The sequence below is a fragment of the Epinephelus lanceolatus genome, chromosome 14 (assembly GCF_041903045.1).
Source record: "Epinephelus lanceolatus isolate andai-2023 chromosome 14, ASM4190304v1, whole genome shotgun sequence".
In the NCBI taxonomy this organism is placed as follows: Eukaryota; Metazoa; Chordata; class Actinopteri; order Perciformes; family Serranidae; genus Epinephelus; species Epinephelus lanceolatus.
Window position 1 is genome coordinate 8,453,168 of NC_135747.1, and position 14,394 is coordinate 8,467,561.

The 14,394-nt window shown below is 39.9% G+C and overlaps 3 protein-coding genes across 4 annotated transcripts; 2 read left to right on the forward strand and 1 right to left on the reverse strand.

Annotated features, from left to right (window-relative positions):
* Nucleotides 1-838: 838 nt before the first annotated feature.
* osgepl1 (O-sialoglycoprotein endopeptidase-like 1) lies at nt 839-4,840 on the reverse strand. Its single transcript, XM_033617119.2, has 7 exons — nt 4,412-4,840; nt 3,934-4,321; nt 3,632-3,836; nt 3,019-3,167; nt 1,406-1,536; nt 1,218-1,289; nt 839-1,128 (listed from the first exon to the last, which is right to left on the reverse strand). Exons 1-7 carry the CDS (start codon nt 4,615-4,617, stop codon nt 1,044-1,046), a joined length of 1,236 nt encoding a protein of 411 aa, XP_033473010.2. The 5' UTR covers nt 4,618-4,840; the 3' UTR covers nt 839-1,043.
* Nucleotides 4,841-4,988: 148 nt separating this feature from the next.
* adat3 (adenosine deaminase tRNA specific 3) lies at nt 4,989-14,317 on the forward strand. Of its 2 annotated transcripts, XM_033617770.2 has the most exons (3): nt 5,070-5,124; nt 10,094-10,178; nt 12,015-14,314. In XM_033617770.2, the coding sequence occupies exon 3, from the start codon at nt 12,030-12,032 to the stop codon at nt 13,080-13,082; it is 1,053 nt and encodes a 350-aa protein (XP_033473661.1). In that variant the 5' UTR covers nt 5,070-5,124; nt 10,094-10,178; nt 12,015-12,029; the 3' UTR covers nt 13,083-14,314. The 2 variants fall into 2 exon arrangements, with proteins under 2 accessions (XP_033473662.1, XP_033473661.1); XM_033617771.2 differs by lacking the exon at nt 10,094-10,178 and having other exon boundaries at nt 4,989-5,124; nt 12,015-14,317.
* Nucleotides 5,040-10,701, forward strand: alkbh6 (alkB homolog 6). Its single transcript, XM_033617772.2, has 2 exons — nt 5,040-5,124; nt 8,800-10,701. Exons 1-2 carry the CDS (start codon nt 5,112-5,114, stop codon nt 9,507-9,509), a joined length of 723 nt encoding a protein of 240 aa, XP_033473663.2. The 5' UTR covers nt 5,040-5,111; the 3' UTR covers nt 9,510-10,701.
* Nucleotides 14,318-14,394: the final 77 nt, after the last annotated feature.

Sequence of the window (14,394 nt, forward strand, 5' to 3'; positions counted from 1 at the left end):
TGGACGATCATTTATTTTTCAACAGGACAATGACCCCAAACACACCTCCAGGCTGTGTAAGGGCTATTTGACCAAGAAGGAGAGTGATGGAGTGCTGCGGCAGATGACCTGGCCTCCACAGTCACCGGACCTGAACCCAATCCAGATGGTTTGGGGTGAGCTGGACCGCAGAGTGAAGGCAAAGGGGCCAACAAGTGCTAAACACCTCTGGGAACTCCTTCAAGACTGTTGGAAAACCATTTCAGGTGACTACCTCTTGAAGCTCATGGAGAGAATGCCAAGAGTGTGCAAAGCAGTAATCAGAGCAAAGGGTGGCTATTTTGAAGAAACTAGAATATAAAACATGTTTTCAGTTATTTCACCTTTTTTTGTAAAGTATATAACTCCACGTGTTCATTCATAGTTTTGATGCCTTCAGTGAGAATCTACAATGTAAATAGTCATGAAAATAAAGAAAACGCATTGAATGAGAAGGTGTGTCCAAACTTTTGGCTTGTACTGTATATTCCAGTATCACATATCATAATTTGTCTAAGAAGGTTTTACAACATATGACACCCACTGTCACTGGACTCTCACAGCGGATAAGGAAAAACTTTCCCCAAAAAAACCTTTAACTGAGAAAAATAAATGGAAGAAACCTTAAGAGGAGCAACTGAGGAGGGATCCCTCTCCCTGGATGGACAGATTAACAAAATGAAATTACACTAATCCATATGACAAAATAATACATAGAGGGAGAGGCAGAGAGATGTCCTCAAGGTGTTCAAATACTGTACGTGTTGTTGAATGATGGCTTTAATGTTTAAAAATCAGGTCACTGAAAAGTAAAAACTGTCACTTTGATGGAATTTATATTTTCAGTTAGTAATGTAGGGGATTTTTTTTTTGTTGTTAAATCAACTGACATTTTTAAAAGTTTATTAATAAATAGCTGTTTAATGTGCTTATACATACACAGTATATACACAGTATGTATCTGAACTGGGAAAATGTAGGAGTGACAAAATACTTTTTTTGCTCAGAACAAAGCCAACAGTGTGTCAGCTGGGGATCTTCAGGTTGACTGACGGCAACCTGATCGCTGCTGCCTTTACCTCTGCTGTCATATCAACACCCAGCTGTGCCCTGGAATACAACATTTATGTGAGCCAATGGTAAAATTGGTATTTTCAGTTGAAATTGTAAATGATATCTTTGGTTCAGGTTTGACTTACCTTGGTTCATAGCGGATATCCACATCTGGAGACAGAATCCCTTTCCCTTCTCTCAGCCGTTCAACACCGTTCCTGGTTTAAAAAGAAAATGGTAAGTTTGTCTCAGATTGACTGAACTCTACCTACAGAGGGAGAAATCATCCAATCGGATTCACTGTCAAAGCTTTACTGAATGTCACTATACACACCATGCAATCATCACTCCATTGTCAGTGCAGAATTTGGCTGGCGGACAGATCAGGCGTAGTCCTGTCGTGTCAGTGATGATGGTCAAAACCTTGCGGATGTACTGATTGCTTGCAACTCCCCCAGACAGCACCTGTTACAGGAGAGTTAATGATGAAGTCCTCAAATCTATATTCACAGAGTTCTCTAATTGTTATTCTGAACTTTTCTTGTTGTCATCAAATCCCATGACAAGACCGAAACTAACAATGTGCGTCCATCTTTCAGTACTTTCCAACACCTCTACCCTGTGTGTGGCTCTCAATTCCAACACCACTATAAGACCTAAATCTGCATCTAAAATATTATTTTATTTTCAAAAAAGGGTTTTTGATTTTCACTTAAGTTTTAAGCAAACATTACTATAACAGGATAAACAGTGCATTTGTTGCTAGCCTTAAAGGTAAACTATGCAGGATTGACGGTAACTGCAAAAATGATTGTCAGCAAAAGCTAAAATAAAAGCCAACCCCAGATTTCCTCTCGTTTGGTGTTTCACCTTGATATGTTTGTCTTTTTTAGCACTGTTGTCTCTTGAATACTGCTGCTTACAGTCTGGCACCTGGTCGCTACCTTTAATCATAAAGCCTGACCTCATCTGAGTGCTGTGGAGGTACACACCCATAAACGTCCCTGAACACAGAAAATAAAAAAATCTGTCAGAGGGCAAAGTCTCTGCAGGTAAATACACCATCATACACTGTGAGTGGGTCATCAGCGAGGATTGAGAGGGATTACTTCAGTATGAGTCTATACATTGTTTTTTAAGGAAAATCCTGCATGGTTTCTCTTTAATTTGAATTACAAGCATGTATTAGTAAGTTGTAAGGCTCCTTCAGCATTTCTGTACACACATGTAAGTTCAGTTTGCTGAGTAGAAATGGGATGATATACGATTTATCGTGGATTGCGACAAAAAAACATTCACAATAAATTGATCATGGTGAATTTCGATTGTGGGGATAATCTGGAATATCGCGCCCAGCAGCATCCAAAGAGACTGCTGGGCAACCAACAACAAAAGAGACTGTAATAACATGCTGCATGCACACCATCCTCAAAAAAGGCAAAAGATCCTTACCGATTATTGGCATATTTCACATCAACATATATGATGCCATTTCAAATAGTTGAAAGACCTAGCTTTTTCAGGTTGTTTTTCACCAAAAAGGATGTTTATGAGAGAAAAGATGTGTATCCTCTGAGATACTATAAAAATATTTGTTTCTTAACAAATATAAGGCAAAGTGATTCCAGTATGTTTTAGTGCCATTTTAAGAGTTTTAAGGATATTTTAATGATAACTGGGATAATACTGTAAATTGCAATTATTTTAGCCAGGATAATTGTGACATGAAATTTTCATATTGTCCCATGTCTAACAGTGGGAGCACATGTAAAATAAGATCCAAGGCCAGTAACAGTGTTGGTGTTTCTACTATCAATCTTCTAATTAAGGAAGAAGGTTAGAAGGTTAACATGTAATTTACAATCGCCTGTTCTCCAATGACCAATCAGTAATTGCAATGTTATTTTCATTAATTAAATAAAATAAAAGGGGAAGTAATGCACTCACCAAGGTGGGACTGCTTGACGGCAGCAGATTGTTTGCCTTACAGAACAAGATGGCACGATGGGTGCGCTTTGCAAGGTGGGAGGCAACTGTGTGCTGTGTAGCTGCTGCAATGTCATTCACACATGACAACAGCGTTCCCTGTTGTATACCTGCAGAGAAAGAAAAAAAATTCCAGTAAGTATAATTTATTGATATGTTACGTTCCCACCATACAGTCTATGGTTCCCACACAGTTTCTGTAAAGCTGTAACAACTAGTAATAGGAACTAGTAACAATGTCGCAAACCACAGAGTTTCTCTTTATGAATGTTTCTCATTTGTTTCTGGTGTGCAAATGAAAATTAAAAAAATAATTTTCCCACACTGCCAGTTTTACACATAAACCTGTCAAACCTCTATTTATTTTGTATTTTTCATCAATGTACTTTTTCTTGCTTTGTTTCATTTTTTACATTTTCAAAAAGAATACAATTCTTAGATGTGTTTTACAGCAGACATTTAACTCGTCATAACATTAATGATCGCACAAATACACCTGTGTTGGACAAGTCAAATTTCTGTAAAGAGAGGTCTATGAATCTGATCGGGCGATGGACCTTGTGGGTCCTCATACCTTCCTCTGCCTCTTTTTTCTTTATCACCATGGTAACCTGATTCTGTATCCCAGCAAAAGAAAAGCAGCAGTCATTTGTTTGTCCCATAGGTGTCCTGAGAGGGAATTTCGTCCTGTCGCCAGTCTTTGCCAGAAGCTCTATAGCTTGCCCTCCACTTAGTGTGGAGCACTGTGGGTGTTTTATGAGGGACAAACGTCTTGCCACCTGTGAATCCAAAAAAGACAATATTTTATTTGTTTACGATCACAAATGGAATAGCATGACCACTAACAGCAGACATACATCACTATTAAGACCTTACTTTATCCAGTGTATCCCCTGGAGCTTCATCCAGACTGTGACCCAAAAGCAGAAAATCGTCGACTCCTCGAGCTACAGCAAGAAGTGAGTGACCACCAGAAATTAGCAGGACCAGGAAGGGGAAGGCAACAGGTTGGATCATCCTGACGGTCAGGGCATGAGCCTCCATGTGGTGGATGGGAATGAAGGGCTTGTTGTGCTGCCTCACAAACCTCTTACTGAAGTCAAGACCTATACCCAAGCTTAGGGCCAAGCCTGGCTTCACAGTGGTTGCCACAGCTGTGAGGAGGCTTGGGTCCACGTTGCTCCTCCCTAAAGCCTCCTGGACCACACGCTCTATGTTTTCTTTGTGGAGCTGCTGTGCCACTGTGGGGATGATGCCACCTGTCCTGCAGCATTCAAGGGGGGGGAAGGAGATATGTCAAAGCAAAAGCCCTGAAGCAATGACCCTGCTAACTGAATACAGCTCTGACACCCACCTCAGGTGAACTTCTTTCTGTGAATGTAGAGACTCTCCCAGTATTTCACCTGTCTCGTCCAGCACAGCAGCTCCAGTGTCATCACAGCTCGTCTCAATGCCCAAAACCAGTCTGGAGCAAGGTGCTTTTCCAAATGAGGGAGAGCACCAAAATGTGTGTCTAAACTGTAGCAGCCTGTGCAGAATTTTTACTTTTGTAGGGAACATGGTCGTGACCCTTAATGCTAACTAACTATGAGTTAGAATAACTGTTTAATAACTGAGGGTGACCACACCTCGTTTCCCATTGAATTTTAAACTCGTAAATGAAAAAAGAATGAAGACAGCATCACATTCGGCTTTAGGGTAACGAACCAAAGCAGTAGACACACGTACTTCTCCTTTACCGCCCTACAGCCGTGTGCCTGCGTCACATGTAAATAATTCCGTGCACCGGCAAGTTTGTGAATTTAGATTAAGCACACACATCAAAGTTAGACACCAACAAAAATATTGGGGAAAAATCATAATTTACCTGTCGTTTTTATACTTTCGAATACCTTACAATTTGACAAAATCATTCAGAGAATGAAGCATCGGTTCAAAACTGATACGCTTCCATTTAGGGGACATTTTAGTCAGCTGCACAATACTGTAAGCATGGAGTCGAGCGGTTGACTGAGCTTTCTGACCAAACAGTGTTTTTTTTAATCAAACTTTGGATGTCGCAAAAAGGTAAATTTGATGTTGTGTCACTTCAAATGTAAAACGTGTCCGTTTTTATGTTTCTGTGGGTAGCGGGCTGTGCTGTGTGTTACAAAAATGGCGCTGTTTAACATTTTAAGAGCCTGTCCCACCGTCTTTGCCTGTCCCACATAGTGGGTTGTGTTGCCTTCACGAGCACCAGAAATGCGGAACTTGTGATAAAAACCGCACGACAAGGGACTGTTCGTTACTCATGGGGAGAGGGGGTGGTGCAAAAAAAGGGCAGGAATGTTAAGTAACTTTGTAAACGTTGGTGAGGTTCAGAGCAGGCGCACACAGATTTGAATGGTTGTATTTTGTGTTTATTTTACAGTTGATTTTTAAAGAAAATATGCCTTCCACACCTACAGCATTTATCATAGCCAGAAACTGTAAAATCAGAAAAAATAACAATATAATAATTACTTTATTAAGGACACAGAGAAAGTGTACCACACAAAAAAACAGACAATCGTCTATGTACAAAAATACGATATAAGACATTATAGACGGAATCGCCTTGTTGTTTACATTTACTTCCGGGTAGAAAACCGGCGCGTCAGTTGAATGAAGATGAACGAGACGAACGAGAGGTAAGCTATATATATCATCGTTTAGAATAAAATCAATGATTGAACAAACATTACTACTTCTGTGTGCGTGTTTTTGTAATTAGTCATGGTTATCGTAGATTAGCTGAGCTAACGGTTAGCTGTCAAAGTTAGCTACACAGTAGTGCCAGTAGCCTCGCAAACCAGCCTCTAGCCAGCAATGTAACAAGTGGTGTGTTGATGTTGACGATCTGCTTTAATAAACAAAATGTTGGAAATGGCGATTGTTGAACAGTTTTTCATTCATGATTTTCACGTTATTCACCTCTACAGAAAAAGTATTGAACCAGGGTAAGACAGGCAGAGAGGAGGAAGATGAGAAGAAGCTTGAGTAAATAAGAGGCAGGAGTAAGAAGATGAGAGGAAGAAGGGATAAATAAGAATTATAAGAAGAGACAATATTTAAATAAGAGGCAGGAGTAAATAAGAAGAGGCAGAGATGAGGAGGGTGAGAAGAAGCAGGAGTAAATAACAAGATGCACAAGACAGGCAGGACCATCAAGAGCAAAGGAAAGATGAGTCAGTTGTCCACCTATGCTGTTGGTTTAGACACATCAGATTATAATCTTTATAAAGAGAAATTGCAGCTCCATGTTGGAGATGCCATCATGCCACTTCCAGATCCCTATAATATCAGTGATGGGTGGTTTACTGACCCTGCTAAGCTTCCTCCTGTCCAATAAATGGATATTTATAACTACCTCATAAATACGAGTTAACCGTTAGCTCAGCTAATCTACGATAACCATGACTAATTACAAAAACATGCACACAGAAGTAGTAATGTTTGTTCAATCATTTGTTTTATAGACTTTACAAACATCAAATTATTCTAAACAATGATATATATAGCTTACCTCTCGCTCGTCTTCATTAAACTGACGCGTTGGTTTTCTACCCGGAAGTAAATGCCAACAACAAGGCGATTCCGTCTATAGACAAAGGGCCTGCACATATATCGATATATAAGATTTTGTATGAAACCAGGGCAGGTAGGCACATCAACATTTACAAACATTTGGCTGGCATTGCACCATTGTGGAAGCTTAAGAAGCAGTCCTCCATTAAGGCCTCATTAAGTCTTTGCATGTTGGTCTTCCGATAGGAGGGCCACAAGTGGGCAGTTTACAACGGGGTACAATATGCTCCAAAAAGAGCAATCTTCACATTTGCAAATTATCATTGAATTTTTAAATTTCCAACAGTCCTTGGAAACCTCAGGTGCAACAAATGCTTCCATCATAAAAAAACATAACCAGATCTGATCTTAAAGTAGTGATTGTTCATCAAAATCGCTTTATTCTACATTTCAATTAAAATTTGGCCACTAATAAACCTTTTGTACTAACTAACCAACATGCACGACAAGAGGGAAAAACCGAGGCTTTTTTCAACTCCAGGATTTTGACTTCACCTTTAACTTTCAGTCATCAAAGACTAGGTTTAAAACGATCTAATATCTAATTTATGGTGGAGGCAAGGTCATGAATTTTCCTCCAGTCACTCAGGGAGGCTCAAGGAAAAATGTTTGTTTGTTCAGGGGGGCTCAAGATTAAATAAAATAAAATAAAATAAAGTCACACCCAATACCTCTGACAAGTCCCTAACTCAGGAACAAAGTAGTGTATTGTTGACAAAGCTGGCAGAGTTGCTGAGACATTTGCTAAAACAATCAGTGTTGTATAAAGGCAAAATAATATAATCTTAGGTACAGTTGAAATACAGCGTAGCATGTTGACATTTTTCTTGTAACGTTATGTCGAGGCATCATTGGGCAATGGTTATTTAAAGGATTAACAGAAAGACTCACCATTCAATCCATCTGTTTAACGCTTATTTTTGGTATTGTTTTAGACTAGGAGCAGAGTCAAAACCATTTCTACCACCAGAAAGTTCCTAAGTAACACAACATTTAAGGCAACATTACATACATTTGTATGTGATGTAACCATTTGTGAATTTTCTCTTGCAGACTGGAGTGTTTACAGGGACAGTTCAGATTTTCAAAGATAGTATATTACAAACAGTCCATGTCAGTCAGCACGCCCCCAGTTTGGAGAAGCAGGCTGGAGTTCAACATAGAAGCTTAGCAATCAACTGCTGTGGAGGAGTCAGCGACAAAAAGAATTCTAGCCACCTTAAATCAGTCCCACCTAAAAATATACTTATTAGTTTATTTCCAAAGGTAAAAATATGTCATTGTAATGCTGTCTTTAAAGCCAGACTCCATCAAGAAAAACAGTGATTTAACATTGCCGAACACAGGCGCTGCTGCTCTGTTACTAGCAGTTAGTTTGTTTGTGTTATTGTGTGACTTTGGTGAATCTGAACAAACCCTTTTAATCGCCAAAGTCACAAACTGTTCAAAGCCACATTAGACCATCAGTCTGGTGGCTTTGATAGAGCAAAGATGGGGAAATGAAGCCACTAATGGCTTCCTGTTGGAACAGGCTTGTCCTGTGAAAATACTCTCAATATAGCATACATTTATATATTAATTTTTTCAGGTGGGACTTTTTTACGTGGCTAAAATATGTTGCGTTGCTAGCCCTTATCCTCAGCAGTATATTGCTTAGCCTCTGTGTTGAACTTAAGCCTCCAAAGTGGGGGTGTATGTAATACACTGGCCATAAGTACCTCATACAACCCCACTTCAAAAATAGCTATCCCTTTTATGACAAAGGAACAAACCAGTACCCTTTTCATATGTGTCAGTGAACTTGTAATAGATCATACAATCTGTTTGACCTATTTTTTGGTTTGTTGGCATACAGTATACACAAGGGGTTGGAAGGAGCAGAAAGTTGTTAATGCTCCCAGCATGATAAGGGACGTCCTGCTGCTAGCAGATAACACTAGCAGATTTTTTATTATTAACTTGTTAATTAGATTACCTAACCTGTATGTTTAACAGTTAATTGTTTAGATGTAGAGTCAGTCAGTTTTACAGTTGTTATCAAACATGGTTGTCGTACACCTAACTCTCTGTGGAGGTTAGCTTTAGCACTTTTTTGAGTTGGGTTTTAACAAGCATTTCATGTTGACTTTTCTAAAGGAGGCATGGAACACCCAGCTTGTATTTTGGAAGAATTGAAGCAGTTTGTCGTAAATGATGCCCCTCCAACAGTGTATTACATCCCAGATTTCATATCGGAAAATGAAGAGTCCTACCTTCTGCAACAGGTGTACAAGTCTCCCAAAACTAAATGGACCCAGCTGTCAGGCAGAAGGCTTCAGAACTGGGGAGGGTTACCGTGTCCCAAAGGCATGCTAGCAGAAAAGATTCCTGACTGGCTCCAGACATACTGTGAGAAAATTTCCTCTCTAGGTGCATTCAGTGGAAAAACAGCCAATCATGTGTTGGTGAATGAGTATAAACAAGGGGAAGGGATTATGCCTCATGAAGACGGCCCCCTGTACCACCCTACTGTCACCACCATCAGCCTGGGCTCTCACACCCTCCTGGACTTCTACACGCCTGTCAGCAGCCAGGAAGATGATGTGCCACAGACAGAGGAAAACCGCTTTCTCTTTTCCCTGCTGGTGAAGCCGCGCAGTCTTCTGATCCTGCAGGATGAAATGTACCAGCGTCTCCTTCATGGCATCCTGCCCCGTGGCCAGGACATGCTAACCGACAAGGTGGTGAACCTGTCTGCCGCTGGGGCCTTGCCAGGAGAGACATTGACCCGAGGCACCAGAGTGTCACTGACCATACGACATGTGCCCAAAGTTTTGAAGACAAAGCTTATGCTGGGGAGGAAATGAAGACAGAATGCATGTTGACCTATTGTTTGATATGGCAATACATGCTGTATTTGCCACTGACAACATCCAGCATAATAACAAAATGGTATTCAGGCTGCTTTATAAAGTATATTTCGCATGTGTCTATAAAGGATCACCTCCTGCTTTGTGAAATATCTGTGCTGCCTCAAGTGATCTCACTGCTGGACATTATCAAATTTGACAATACTCAGAGGGTTCCAACTAGAAATTGTTTTTAGGTCCACTGTGTAGGATTTAGGGGGATATATCGGCAGAAATTGAATGTAATATAATAAGTATGTTTTTCCTAGTGTATTCATCACCTTAGAATGAGCCGTTTAAACCTACATAGAGAGCGGGTCCTTGTCCATGGAGTCTGTCATGTTGCACTGCAGTGTTTCTACAGTAGCCCAGAATAGATAAACCAAACACTGGCTTTAGATAGGACCATTTGTATTTTGTTGTTTTCTGGTCCATCACCGTAATTAGCAGCACCTCAGCAACATGCAGTATTGGAAAAACTTTTCTTTTTTTTTAATCACAAAACTACTTTATTCAGTGTTTTTACTGGTTTAAATCACCAGGTCTGTTTGTTTTGGAGTGGAAGAGACCTCTGCGGATAATTCAGCTTGCAGTAAAAACTTCCTGAACATCTGGATCAGAAATAAGGTGAGCACATGTAAAATCAACAGGGAAAACAAGTGAGCACACATTAGCAGGTGCTGTGCTAGTAGCATGTCTGTGATGTGCCAAACAGTGTAGAAGCAACACTGATTTGTAACAAGAAACTGCATCATTTGGTGTTTTAGCAGTATAAATCACCTGGTCTGTTTGTTTTGGAGAGGAAGAGACCTCTGCGGATAATTTGGCACACGCTAAAAACCTCCTGAACAAAGAACATTGAAAGAATTCTAACCATGATAAGTGTAGGCTGGTTGCCATCTGCAGTCTTCACCACTAGATGCCACTAACTCCCCCCTAAATGTTACACACTGGACCCTTAAGTTATGGATTCATAGGCCTATATTAAGTATTTGAAGGTGTCTTAAATTTGTTTATAATTTTTCAGAGGAATGATTGTAGTCATTATTTGATAATTAAATTGGAATGAGTTTTTGTTGATTCATCAGCTTCATGTCTGAGCACTATATACATAGAGTGGATATAAAGTTATTATTGGTCTTGTTTTGTGTATGCATTGTTTATTTATGAATTTATTTAACAGCTCCAAACAAGTCCAACCAATTAGGACTATGGCTTGTTCACAGTCATCATTAGAAAAGGCCAGGTGATGCAAATTTCAAAGCTTTATAAATATTCTGACTCCCAAAACCTTGTCCCAACAATCAACAGCCATGGGCTCCTCTAAACAGCTGCCTAGCACTCTGAAAACTAAAATAATTGATGCCCACGAAGCAGGAGAAGGCTATAAGAAAATAGCAAAGTGTTTTCAGGTAGCTGTTTCCTCACTTCATAATGTAATTAAGAAATGGCAGTTAACAGGAACTGTGGAGGTCAAGTTGAGGTCTAGAAGAACAAGAAAACTTTCTGACAGAGCTGCTCATAGAATTGTTAGGAAAGGCAAATCAAAACCCCTGTTTGACTGCAAAAGACCTGCAGGAAGATTTATCAGACTCTGGTATGGTGGTGCACTGTTCTACTGTGCAGTGACACCTCTACAATTATGACCTTCATGGAAGAGTCATCAGAAGAAAACCTTTCCTGTGTCCTCACTGCCAAATTCATGCTTTTTGGAAATCAGTTCATTTTCTACTCACTTAACTAGTCACAGTAAACAAAATTTTGACCAGGGGTGCCCAAAAGTTATGGTGTACAGAAATGCCAAAGACAATTATGTTTTTCAACTCTCAGTTGCCTTGCTGAATACATATGTTGGTCACAACTCTTTAATAACCAAATTTAGGGTTTCTTAATGGCCAGTATATTATAAGATTTATTTTTTAAAACTCTTGGGCATAAATGTCAATATTGGCCACAAAAATCCAGTATCGATTGGGCTCTTCTATAAATCTACTTTACTTTAACACTAAGCATGCAGGTACTGTAATTCAAATCCACATTTCACCTCACATGGATACAAAATGTTGCATTTTATTGTAGAGGTCAGAAAAACATGTTCAAAAAACTCGTGCTATACTTCATGCCTGAATAATATACTATCAGAAACTAAAAATGTATTAAATACTAAATCTTGTGTGTCACTTTAAACAGAGTATATAGTTAATTACAAGTTCACTGTTATCTTTGAAGTTGGATCTCAATGTTTTGAAATAGAAAATCTACCTATACATCTCCTGACAGCTTGACTTTGCTAAAAATATATACATTTCTATAATAATGCAAAGCAGCAGGTATTTTGGGCTGTTGCATCATATAGACTGAGCTTAGTTTCTGTCCTGCACAACTGAAAGTCTTTGCCTCATGTGCTCTGTCCTGAAAATACACTGACATCGTTTCACTCTGGTGTGAAATCATATTTCACAGGGGAACACGAAAACAATGGAACCACAGACGAAACGCTGGAAAGGCTCTGTATGTGACACTGACTCCTGGGTTGCTTATCCTGTACTGTCAGATGAGCAGTCACAAGACGTCAAGCTGATAGAGGCATTCGCTGCACCCATTGTCAACAAGAAAGAGACATCTCGACTTATCCGCGAGCTGAGCAGCCTCTACCCACTGAATGGCCTCCAGCACATCAAGAGGGTGCGGGCAGTGAAGGAGAAAGGCAGCCCTCATCCTCTGGAAGTCCTCGTGTGCCTCGTCAGTGAGGCACCAGATGTGAAGGTGGTCAGCATTGACTCTCTGCTCCCCTCAGGTGGAGTCAGATGTGATGGATTAGGTGAGCCTTTTGTAGTAAAGGTCCCTGCACATCCCCCCTTGACTCGACCCCAGTTTGAGCTCGCGAGCAAACACTGGCCCACCTCCTTTCATGAGGACAAACAGGTGACTGTCGCCCTGCGAGGAGAGCTATTCAGTCCGCCTCAGAAAGCCAGTATGCAAATGTACATGATGTCTGCTTTGACTGCTGCTACTGCAGGGAATGAGTTAGGAATGGAGGCAGTGGGGGCTGTGGTGGTCGACCCAGCAACGGAAAAAATCATTGCAGTAGGCCATGACTGCAGAGGTGACCATCCTCTTCATCACGCAGTCATGGTCTGCATTGACCTCGTGGCTCGGAGCCAAGGGGGAGGATGTTATTCTTTTGACAGATACTCTGCATGCCGATTTACTTCACCAAACTCAGACACCCTTCAAAGCATTCCTGATGCAGAGGTGGGCTCTCAACCGTACATATGCACTGGGTATGACCTTTACGTGACCCGAGAACCTTGTGTTATGTGTGCCATGGCACTTGTACACTCCCGGATAGGTCGTGTCTTCTATGGGACTGCCTCTGCAGACGGGGCCTTAGGGACCAAATATAAAATCCACTCACAGAAAGATTTGAACCATCACTTTGAGGTTTATAAAGGAGTGTTGGATAAGCAGTGTTACGATCTCAACGGTCTGGAAAGCCACATCAAAAGAGAGAGTTTACCGAAAAAATAGTTAAAAATTATGTTTTAGGTGAGCATTTTTTTAAATAAAGTTTTTAATCCATTGGTCATTGTATCGAGAGCATGTGTGTTGATGAAAGCCAATAAAGAGGTTCCCACCATAGTGCTGACTTTCCCACAGCTGTTTGACAGTGACCTTTAATTCACAGGTTTACTGGAAGAATTAAAAAAAAAAAAGTGTTTTGTAAGAGTTTTAGTTCATAGGTTCAGATGAGGGAGCATTTTTTACATATAAATATAAAATCTTTTGCAAATAGCTTAATGAACTGAACTGTTATTCCTTTACATTTGGTATTTAGCTGCATTATCCCCCTTCTTTAATAGCTGCTGCTTCTTTGTGTTGAAGTTTTCACATTTACAGTTGTTACCACCTACCAGCTCAAACAAAAACTAAGCATTGTTCTGTCACATTAACCTGCAGGGGATGTCAGTCACACCAGAGTTTTTTCAAACACACTCAACTGTTAAAAAATCATCAGTAAGATGGCTGCTTAATTACAAAACAAAACCCATAACTGTATTTTCTTTAAGATTTAATATTCCAATAAACACTATTATATTAGTTTAATATAATTTCAATGTAGGCTCTGGCTATTGTGGTCCTTCTTTCAGCAAAACATCATGCAAAAAATGCTAGTAGTATGCTGATGTCTCGGTAGCTAGCCATCATTACCTTGTTATAGCTGATTTGTGCATGACACTTGTTTTTATTACATCACTACCCCCTTGTAACTGTACGGCAAAAAGGCAGAAATGCAAAGGCGCACTCGCAACGGGGGTAAAAATAAGGAATGGAATTGGGCCAAAGTGTTGGTATTTGATGACCTGGGAATTAATCTAAAATCTTTCTCCAGAATCTCATACTGCACCTTCAAAGATTATGTGAAATCTGACACTAACCAGCAACTTACAAAGCATGTCAAATTTTTCATTCTACATTGTGTACAACTTAAGTTACATGGCATTGTTATGCATTTATGTGATTGTTTCAAAGCTTTGTGTTATTCCTGTGCAATTTGTTGTAGTACTCTATCATTACATATATTTTACTGTATGTCAAACTCCCAGGTCAGGCGGGTGTGATGCCTTTTCTTATACAGCAAGGACTGTCAGTCTTACTTCTCAGGTTAAAATTGGCTGTAAAATATGTTTTGTATTCAACTTTAAAGAACACCATGTGTAAAATGACTTAATAATCTGATAAAATCCTCAAATTATGTAACTTTTCCTTTGTGGAACGTACCCAAAAAGTCTCATTACATTCCTGATACTCCCTTATCATTGGGAACTATGCAATGCACTGC

Bases quoted from the DNA above. Each gene is read 5' to 3' on its own strand.
- osgepl1 (XM_033617119.2), bottom strand. From the start codon at position 4,617: ATGTTCCCTACAAAAGTAAAAATTCTGCACAGGCTGCTACAGTTTAGA. The intron at 4,322-4,411 runs GTGGGTGTCAGA...TGAATGCTGCAG, and splicing joins CAGAAAGAAGTTCACCTGAG to GACAGGTGGCATCATCCCCA. The intron at 1,537-3,018 runs GTGAGTGCATTA...CTCCTGTAACAG, and splicing joins CGTCAAGCAGTCCCACCTTG to GTGCTGTCTGGGGGAGTTGC.
- adat3 (XM_033617771.2), top strand. From the start codon at position 12,030: ATGGAACCACAGACGAAACGCTGGAAAGGCTCTGTATGTGACACTGAC.